The following is a 10488-nucleotide window of genomic DNA, read 5'->3' on the forward strand; positions in this document are numbered from 1 at the left end:
CATGGAGCCCTTGGGACAAACCACTCACACAGTGAGGGGAGCGGGTAAGAAAAGATGGAGAAACCTGCTTCAACATAACATCTGTGGATGCCCAGCTGAGCTGATGAGATGGCCCCGAAGTTGTCTCTTAATAGACAACCAATCAGGAACAATGGTGACCTGTTTGGCCCTGTAAAGACAGTTGTGGCTGCAGCTCCTAAGGTGGTAAGGGGGAGACATGGACACCTGTGGAAAGTCTGTCTCACCCTGAGCATTGAGGAGAGGCTGCTGGTAGGGGCTGGCATGGCTTTCATGGAGAAGGGTACGCCTCCCTCCTGATGGAGTTCCAGTGTGCTCACCTCACTGTGACATCGATTATTCATCGTCAGAGTCCATCTCTTCAAGTAACATGTCCTCCACCCCTTTGGACTGAGGGTGGGGAAGGAGAGAGACAAGGGAGTGAGTAGACCAGCCCTGAGAATTCCCCTGTCCTTGTGGCTCAGCTTTCTTTAGCTTGGGACTGCACTCAAACCTGAGTCGGGTTGACTAGCTCTCTCTACTGGTCTCAGTGACTTCCCCAGAGGGCTCCGTGTGCCAAGGGGTTTGGCTAAGACCTCAGAGGATGGTCCTTTCTATCTCTCTAACCAGTTTCTCTCCCTCCCTTTCTTTTCCTTCCTTTCTCCCTCTCTTCCCCTTCCTTCCTTTCTCTTCCTTTCAACAAATCTGCAGTTCTCCGCAACCAGCTTAGCTTCTGGTGCTAGGATGGACTACAGAGCTAGCCCATGCCAGGACCAAAGCTCAGGACTACTAGAGGTTACCAGCTCAGTCCCCGGGGTGAACTGTGCTTGCCTTGACGTGGTACACTATTTTCCAGAACCTGGAGTCACTGCTTCGGTACCGATCCCCTGGGTATAGTTGCCACATTAAAGGCAGCTCATATGGCTTCAGCTGTGAAGGTGTCATACCATGCCCCAAGGGGATGTCTTCCTGGCGAAAGGTCACCTGGAGTTTGCCATTATTCTGCAGAGGAAGAACAGAACACATCTTCAGACCTCCAGCTCACCGCTGCCAGGCTCCTCCAGGTACAACAAGCAGTGTCCATCCTGTCACTCAGCAGCCTGGGGCTGACCTAACAGACTAAGCACAGATACTGTCCCTGGTAGCAGCACCACGGGCTGTACACAGTCTTAGGGACATTGGCTGGGCTAGCATCTAACCATCCTTCAGGGGCTCTTTGTCCTGTAGACCCTCCTGTTGCTAGGGAAAGCCATCTAGTCCTCCAGCTTGGTCCCATGTGTGTGTGTGGTGTGTGTGTGTGTGTTGGGGGTTTGGGGGTCATTCTTCTGGAGCAGAGAGGTCAACCTCATGTATCATTTCTTAGACACTTTCTTTTACTTATTCGAGATGCCCCTTAGTGGCCTGGAGCTCACCAAAAACCAAAACCTCAACCTCAGCAATAACATCCCCCCCCCCCCAAAACAAAACCAACCAGGAAAAAAAAAAATTGGCTATTATTGGTGGGTCAGTGAGCTTCAGAGATCTGAGTGTATCTGCTTCTCCAGTGCCGAGATCACTAGCAATGTCCACCACAGTGGGTTTCTCAGCCTGAACTCTGGGCATCTAAGTTGAGACCTTATACTGGCAAGGCAAGCACTTTACTAGCCTTACCCCAGCCCTGCCAGGGATTTGACTCTGATTTTGCTCACTATCATCTTTCAAGGGAGGTGTTTATCCATGAACCAACCTGTGGGAACAGTAAATGAAATGCTTGTCTTTTCTCTCAGAGGGTTGAATAAGACAAAGGAAATGCCATCTCTGAAGAGGTTGGCATGATGCCATCGGGCAAATATCCCTCTTTCGGTCAGCACATTTTTTTTTTATATCTTATGCACTCAAGGTTGTGTTCTGTTTTCAAAGTTGCACTTCGCTTATCAATTGCACAGCTCTTAAGTTATTCAATAATGTAAAAATGTGAGGCTGAACTCTTGACCTATCAGTGTGAGACACAGGATTGTTAAGTTCAAGGCCTACCTGGGCTATAAAGGAGGCTTAAGGTCAACCTAAGTAACACGGCCAAGTTTCAAAATTGAAAGAAGTGTAAACAAAGGGCTGAGTTGTAGCTCTGCAATAGAGTTCTTGTCCTTTATGCGCAGAGCCCTGGGTTTGTTCATCAGTACCGCTGGGGTTTGGGGGAGGCTGGGAGGAAAGGCAATGTGAAACTCCAAACGAAATGACTCAGGAATATGACCTGCAAGGCCAGGCAGGCATGGTGGCACACACCTTTGATCCCAGGATTTGGGAGGCAGAGGCAGGTGGATCTCTGTGAAGTTTGAGGCCAGCCTGGTCCAGGACAGCCAGGGCTATTACACAGAGAAACCCTGTATTGAAAAACCAAAACCCAAAAACAAAAAAGACATGCTATTACAAACTGAATTCACATGTACTACAGCACAACTCTTCTCCCCTCCCCCCATCTCACCTTCCTTTCTCGCACAGGACTCGCCACCAGCCTCCTTACTGCGTTGGCCAACCCCATTCCCCATTGCACTGCCTTCCCAATATGGTAGAATAGGGGTTCTACCATACTCCCCTAAACCCTCAGTGCTTGGTATAAGCACCAAGCATTCATACTTGTTTAACGAGTCACTTTCCAAGGTGAAACGAGTTTTGTTAAATGTTCTGCCGAGGGGATAAATTGAAACTGTTGATTCCGATCACGCTGCCAGGTGGGTAACCACCAGCATTCACAACTCATTAGTCGGCAGCCTGACCACGGTTATAAACTGCTTTATTCTTGTTCCTTAGCAATATCAGTGAATGCTTCCATGTTAAGAACCCTGGCTCCTTCAGTGCCTTGCTAGGCTGCTAGGCTCCTGTTCAGACAACCCCTGGAACAGCACTGAAATGCTCTCTGGTTCACGGTTTGGGTGAAAAGGTAGTTGTTAACCTGATGTTTAAAAGAATATCCATCCACCTACACTGTCTTCTCATATCTGACTGAAAAGTAAAAACTTAAAAAACAAAAAACCAAAAACCTACATGTAGGTAAACTTAACATTTTGTAAAGTGACAGCAAGAATGTAAATTCAAGGGCCCAGATTGGTTCCACCATCTGCTAGCAGCACCCCTCGTCTTCAAGGTTCACAAGCCCAACTTTGCAGAGAGGCAACCGTTTCCCCTCAACTATCTGACAGTCCTGGCAGCTTAATTTTGCTTTTCTAGCTTTCATTGGCTTTACAACTGAAATGCTCTTCAATAATTTCTGCCAAAAGTACCTCTAGCCGAGATTTCTTTTGAAAACACCAACGTTCATTAAGACCCATCCTAAGGCTTCCAACGCAAACAAAAGTTTAAATCTTATACTCGACGTGGCACTGCTAGCTACCTTAAAGATATTCCAATTTTTATGGTTTAGGAAAGCCTTGTCTCACCCTAAGTGATAGTCACACACAGCAGGCCATGTGTGAGGGGGGCTTGTGTACTGCCCTGCAGGTACTCCCACCCTCCGGGGGCCCCACCAGGCCTGACTCAGAAGTATTTCCATCAGGGGCCTCCCTAGCCCTCCTGTTTCAGGCACAAGGGACCCTCTGTCCCTTGGTCCCCAGCTACCAGGACTCCTAGGCCCAAACAGGGCACATCCCTGCTGTCCTATCTGCTGGCCCCAAGGCAGTTGGTACCTTGTTGACTATGGGCAGCCAGCTTCGACGAAACTCATCCAAGTATACATTCTTCTCCCAGATCCACAGGCGATCGGGGTTTGAGGGTCTCTCTGGCCTGTGTGGTTCAGCCATGGCATCTGGTCGGAGCAAGAAGCAGAAAATTGCGAAGGCGGTTTCAGATAAAGCTATTTATTACCTGGTGGTGGGCACGAGAACCTCGTCTGTTTATCACCACCAGGTGTGCACCTGCCCTTCCCCTCCCCCCGCCCTGGTGCAAGGTGGGGCTGGGAGGGGTAGGGTGGGAGGGGAAGGGAAGGGAGAGAACAGTGGGACGGTGTGGGTGGGGAGAACATAAGAATTGGATGCAGGACAACCTAGTGGACCTCTGGAAGTCAGGGTCTTGGACTGTGGACCTGACCGCATCAGACCTCGGGCCTCTTCAAGGCCGCAGGCGGTCTTGCCCCTCTCCACAAAGGTATCCAGTTCCTGTCTTAGGAGACCTGCCCTCTGCTTCCTTTATGGTGAGACCCCGAGGTCCACGTCAGCCACTATGTGTATGGCTAGCCACACATACTACTCAGGCCACACCCCTGTTGCCGGCCACCCAGAGTCAAGTCTATCTACACATCTTCTAGGGTCAGAAACCTGGAAAGCCTGGCTCACGCCTGGACCCTCCCGTGTTCTCTCTGTCACCTTCAGCCTGTCCTTTTGGGTGTCAGAGGCAATTTCCTTTGCAAAGTTCAGTCCTGTCCCTTTTCCCCACATGACTTTTTCTATGGCTCTGATTAGGTTGTGGTCTTCTAATAGCTCTTTCGAAATGGGTTTTCTGTCTTTTCGCTCCGACTTTATTAACACATCATTCCTGACCCATGCTAAAAAAGAAACCCTTCCTTTACAGGAAGAGCAATGGCTTTGGAAAGTCTCTGAATTGCTCAATCAAAACTGTCTCATTGTAAACAAATAGGGAAAAACAACTCCCCTTTATTTTACAGTAACACATGTCCATTAAGGCAATTAAGGAATTAATGAAAAACATGTGAAAACAGCCCCAGGCCTGTTGCTCAACTAGCCCTTCAGCCGGCAGTTCGGAGCCCCACCCTCTAGCTCTTTCCCCTCAGTCCGAGGACGCACTGAGCAAGCCATCTGTGGTCTTTGGAAGGCCAATGAGTGATCAGGTGTGGACATCTGGTCAAATTCCCCAGATATGCCAAGCTGGCCTGAGGTTTGCCATGTGCGTCCAGATTAACTAGGAAAAGCAACAAGGACAAGACCTGAGCCCAGCAAACCGAGCAGCTCTTAGTGGTCTTAACATTTCGCATTCCAAATGGAGGCTTTCAGGCTGATTTCCCCGTAGATGGGGTCCTTGTCCTCAGACCCAGATAGCTGCAGAGAAAGATAAAGACTTTCAGAATCAGCTTGGTCGGGGAAGTTCTGGGTGAGGGCATGCAGACTTGGGGGTAATAAGACAATTGCTTGTTTTTAATCCATTGTTGTGTTTTTATTTGGGGTCACGGGTTGGAGAACAACACTGTGGAGTCATGCTTTTCTACTAGGGAGGTCCCTGGGGCTGAACTCAGCTTGTCCTAGGCTTGGTGGCAAACACCTTCACCCACTGTGCCTTCTCAACCGGCCCAGGAGACCAGTTTAAATTGTGCTGCTGGGCACAGCTTTTGTGGCAAATGGGGAAGAGTTCCCCCAGGAGCCAGGGTGGCCCATTCCAAGCACATCCGTGGCCCCAGGAGCCAGAATGTCACTGAATTTGGTGATTTTTCCCCCCTACACACTGTTTTCCTATGTGATCTTGAAAAATGCATTTTCCATTTGCTAGGCGAGGGCTCTAGGAATACGATTCCCTCTCTCCTCACTTTGAAATATTTCTGTAAGCTTACACAAGGGCTTTTTAATATTGAGCAAGCATAGACACCATTCTTTCGTGGCATTTCATAAGGGTTCCAGAATAAGAAAAATGAAACTGGGATGGGGCAAATGGCAGCTTTGATACTTTTCTCATGTAAATTCCACAACCCAGGGCTGTGAAAACAATAGCTATTGTGTGGACTCAAGCAGGAGGTGCGGGGTGGGGGGGGGCTTGTTATCTTCTGAGTCTGAGGGCACTGGGCCTGTAAAGGGGGTCTTTAGAATTTTCTTCTCCCCTTTGGATAAGCTCGCGGCAATTCACAAAGCAGTCACCCCGAAAGTCCCCTGAGTTGATGCCTCTTTGTCCTGCCTCAGCTCTCATTTCCACTTGACTGCCATCACCTGTAAACTTTATCAGTCCTTTCCCAGCTTGGCCTGAGCACTCCAATCTGCAAGGGAAGAGTAGCGCAAGCTGTGTTCTAAGCCCATGCTCAGGTGTCACTGATCCTCCAATAAGGTCCCTTCACGGGAGAAGGGAGTGGTTGATCAAAACCCTGAACCTCAGCTCAGAAGAAAAAAAAAAAAAAAAAACTATAGTTTTGAGCAGGAAGTTTCCACACCAGCCATTCTGTGGGACGCTCTAGTCAGCGGTGAAGAAGCCGTCCTCCTTGTCTGGGTTCCAAGTAGGAGTAAGTGATCAAAAGCAACCTGTTCTAGAGCCTCTGGACTGCAAGTGTCTCCCCGCTGACCGAACAGCATCGCCTGGAGCTCTAAGAGTCAGACTTCACTGGAACAAGAACCCCAGCTGATTCCTGGGCTGAACTAGGGGGTCAGGGGTAGGGTGGGGTCGAGGGTAGGGGTGGTGACACCCCCCCACCATAAAATGTCGTCTCTACTTCCTAACTGTGATTTTGCTACTGTCGTGATTCTGTAATGGGAATACCTGATATGCAAGATGTCATTTTATTGTTACAAATTGACGCAAGGGGGTTGCAACCCACAGGTTGAGAAGGTTGAGAAGCTGATCACAACCAGGGAGACGGGCTTGAGGAGACTCTGTCAGTCTTTCTGTTTGTTTAAAAGACAGTTGTGAAATGGGGCAGGCCTTAAGAATCTGCATTTTTTTTTTAGAGTCACCTTTATTTTATGAGTATGGGTGTTTTGCCACCTCTAGGAATGGAGCCACGGTTTTTGAGGTGTGAACAGATTTATAAAACTAAACAAACCATGGAAATGTCAAATGTTCTTTCCACGGTCGTGCCAGCCCCAGTTTTCACTCCTCTCCCTTTTCCCCACTTCAGATTTGCCGCTTCCGGTCTTCAATGGGCAGGGAACCGGAGCATCAAGCTTATTAGAACTACAAAGGCCTGAGTGTGCTCTCAGCAGTGTAGAAGACGCAGAAGCCCTGATGTGTAGGTATCTAGGATCCACGCTTGTGCCTGGAGTGGGGTAAGATAATGGACATTGTAGACCAGGTGAGCTCAGAGTGTATCTGTTTTATCATAGGGGTTGGAATTATGTCTCTAGATGAATGGACAGCCTGGGATGAGGGCGCCCCAAGGAAAAGCAGGCACTAAATGTTGCCGCCACTAAGCTATTGTCTATTTAAATTTAAAGAGCTTTCTGGGGGTTTTGGTGAGGGACCATCCTACAGAACACGTAGGATCTTGTTTAAAGGGCAGGTTCTAATTTGGCAGAGTTGGGGTGGGCCTTAAGAATCTGTATTTTTTAAGTCATTTTTATTTTAGGAGTATGGCGTTTTGCCCGAGTCTGTGTCCCTGCACCAAGCGTGTGTTTGGTGTCCACAGGAGCCAGAGAAGGGCAACAGACGCCCTGGAACTGGAGTTACAGATGCTTGTGAGCTGCCACATGGGTGTGGGAAAGCAAACCTGGGTCTTCTGCAAGGGCCAATATTTCCTGAGCTAGCTTTGTGATTTCAGGGTTATTTTATAAGGAATTCTAGTCAATTAAATGGGGTGGGACTTATTTTTGCACCCGAGGAATAGGAATATGGAGTACTAACACACATAAGGCAGTGACCTACTTGTGCCATACTTTCTCCAGTATTTCCAGCTGTCTCATATACTGTTGAACAGCCTTTTCTGGTCAAGAACCTTTCTACCACTGTTATTAGGTACCAGGTCTCTGTGTAGATGTGGGTCTCTGTGCAGTCTCTTCTATTATGTTTCTACGATAAAACCGCACTTCTAAAGAAATTATTCTAGGAGTTTGAAATACCAGCCAGATACTGCCCTTTTGGACTATTTCTGACATGAACTCAACAGCGAGCTCTTCCAATCCCCTCCCACAAGGGAAAAGCAGCCTGGCTAGGCCACAGAAAAGGACATTGCAGACAGTCCTGAGGAGACTTGATAAACTAGGGTCAGATGGAGGGGGAGGAGGACCTCTTCTGTTAGTGGACTTGGAAAGGGGCAGGGAGAAGATGAGGGAGGGTGGGATTGGGAGGGGATGAGGGGAGGGGGCTACAGCTGGGATACAAAGTAAATAACCTGTGATTAATATAAAAAATAAAAAATTAAGATGAATAAAAAAAGAATGCTCACTTGAAAGAAAAAGATACTGCCCTTTTTATTTTTATTTTTCAAAATTATTTTAACTACCTATGGATGTTTGGGGGATTTTATTGACGTCTTATTGAATGTATACACAAGGCAGAAACTAGTCTTTATTGGGATTCTATAATATCTTCATGAAAGTGTTATTTTTGTTTAGTTATTTTGTTGGCATGTGTGTGTGTTGCACATATGTTGGTGTGAAGGTGTGTGCACCCACATGTCCACATACAGAGACCAAAGAGGGGACATCTGGGGCCTTCCTCTATTGCTCTCCTCTCCTTATTGCCCTAAGGCAGGGTCTCTCCCCAAACTGGAAGCTCACCGTTTGGGCTAAACTGGATGATGTGGCGCCTGCTTTCAAAGTCTACTTTATTTGGGGTGTGTAGGCCTCAACCTTCCTTCCAACCTCTCAACCCTGAAGCGTTTCTGTCTGTCTGTCTGTCTCTTCGGTCTTGGTCTTTCCAGACTGCTACATGCCAGCCTTTCTTGTTCTGGGCTCTCAGTTTATATCCTCAGAATCCTAGACCACACCCCTCTCTGTGCCTCAGGTGGAAGGCTGTTAACCAGCTGGCAAAAGCCGCGCCCTGCACGAGACAATTAACAGGTGTGGACAAACCATAGCCCAAGTAAAATCCCGCACTTGGGATTAAAACAAAAACATATTTACATAACATAACTGAGTTTACAAAGAAACTGAAACTTCCATTGCAGACTGCCCAGTGAGCTCTCAGGATTGTCCTGTGTCCACCTCATAATGCCAGGGTTATGTGCATGGGCAGCCATGCCTGGCTTTTTACACATGTTGTAGATTCAAACTCGGGTCTTATGGTTGGTTTTTTTTGTTTGTTTTTTTTTTTACATTTTTCCATGTTAATTTTATTCTCTGTGCTTTGTTATCTTGCCTGCATATGTGTGTGTGTGTCTGTGTGAGGCTGTTGGATCCACTGGAACCAGAGTTAGGGGCAGGTTTGAGCTGCCATGTGGGTGCTGGGAATTGAACCCTGGCCCTTTGGAAGAGCAGCCAGTGCTCTTAACCTCTGAGCCATCTCTCCAGCCCCTTATACCTGTATTTTTTAGTGCTGCTTTCTGGCATGACTGAATGCTATTGAATTTTGGTGTTGTTCTTATACTTCACAACCCTAATAGATTCTTATATTAATTTTAGTGGCTTGCTTACCTGTGAAAGTTTTTCTTCCCCTGTCCATATATATATATATACGTCTGTCTTTGTCTATCACTCTTTCAGTATCTAGCTCTTTCTTTTTGTCTTATTGACTTCTGCTGTTTGCCAGAGTCCACAGCATAGCACGGGTTACCTGTCTTTAAGAAGGGTACTTCTGGGGCACGGTGACTCAGGCATGCGATCCTTGCATACAGGAAGGCTGAGGCAAGAAGCCTGCACATTCTGGTCAAGACTTGGGATACACAGTGAACCCTTATCTCAAAATGGGTGAAGAAATAAGCAAATATAATAATAGAGAACACCCCTAAAGTTTAACCTGTAAGCATGATACTAGGTACAGTTTGGGAAGATACACAGTATTAGACTAAAATGCACTTTCATTTCTGGGTTCCCACCTGCCCCCTTTCCCCCATGAATTTGTGTTGCATTTTCTCAGTGCCATTTCTCTATTCATTAAGTCAGTCCATATTCACAGGACACAGGTGTTTCTGGTTGCCTGCCCGTAATTACTGGCCCCTCTTCCTTGCCACAGAACCCTCATTTCTTTGGGAGGCCATGCGAATGTTCCATGTCCAAGTCCCTCATGTTCCTAGGAATGAGGGTGGCTCCTCACCAAGGCCTGATAAACCTTACCTGTCTAAGGCAGTTCTTGCTTGGGGGGGGGGGGTGGAGCCACAGGCCTATTCTAGTCTATGGGACCTGAGATGGGTTTTCTTCAGATCTAGAAAGTTCTTAGCTATTACATCTTCAAGCGTTCTCTTTCTCTAATTTAAAATATATATATATATATATCTTTTGCAATTCTTATCAAGCTAGTGTGGACAGCCCTGGGTCTACCCTCTGTATCTTAGTTTTTGTTCTCTGTCATTTAGCTAATGTGTCCCAGGAGACATTCTCACACTGACTTCTATTAGGAATTAACTCTTCATCAGTAGTTGCTATGTGACTTATTGCACCCAGCAACGCTTTCATTTCAGGAATTATATTTTATTTCCACAATTTTTTCACAGGGGCGAGCAAGTGAACACTTCTTTAAACCCACTGGAAGGAAAAACAGGTGACAAATGAGGACAAACTTAAGAAAGAAGAGTGTTGAAGACAGAACAGGAAAACCACAAAAGAGAAGATATGCTCACCCAGTAAATCTGTGTGAAGGAATTCACATTTTCAGACATAAAGAAAACACGAACGGATAGAGCCATGTGGTGTAAGCCCCCCTCCTGTCAGGAGGAGG

The 10488-nt window shown here is 47.1% G+C and overlaps 1 protein-coding gene across 1 annotated transcript; it reads right to left on the reverse strand.

The window, feature by feature from the left end:
• Positions 1 to 354: 354 nt before the first annotated feature.
• Positions 355 to 7548, reverse strand: LOC110564627 (TCL1 family AKT coactivator A). Its single transcript, XM_060388357.1, has 5 exons — positions 7540 to 7548; positions 4949 to 5021; positions 3657 to 3775; positions 829 to 999; positions 355 to 408 (listed from the first exon to the last, which is right to left on the reverse strand). Exons 1-5 carry the CDS (start codon positions 7546 to 7548, stop codon positions 355 to 357), a joined length of 426 nt encoding a protein of 141 aa, XP_060244340.1.
• Between the last annotated feature and the right edge of the window lie 2940 nt (positions 7549 to 10488).

The sequence above is a fragment of the Meriones unguiculatus genome, chromosome 7 (assembly GCF_030254825.1).
Source record: "Meriones unguiculatus strain TT.TT164.6M chromosome 7, Bangor_MerUng_6.1, whole genome shotgun sequence".
In the NCBI taxonomy this organism is placed as follows: domain Eukaryota; kingdom Metazoa; phylum Chordata; class Mammalia; order Rodentia; family Muridae; genus Meriones; species Meriones unguiculatus.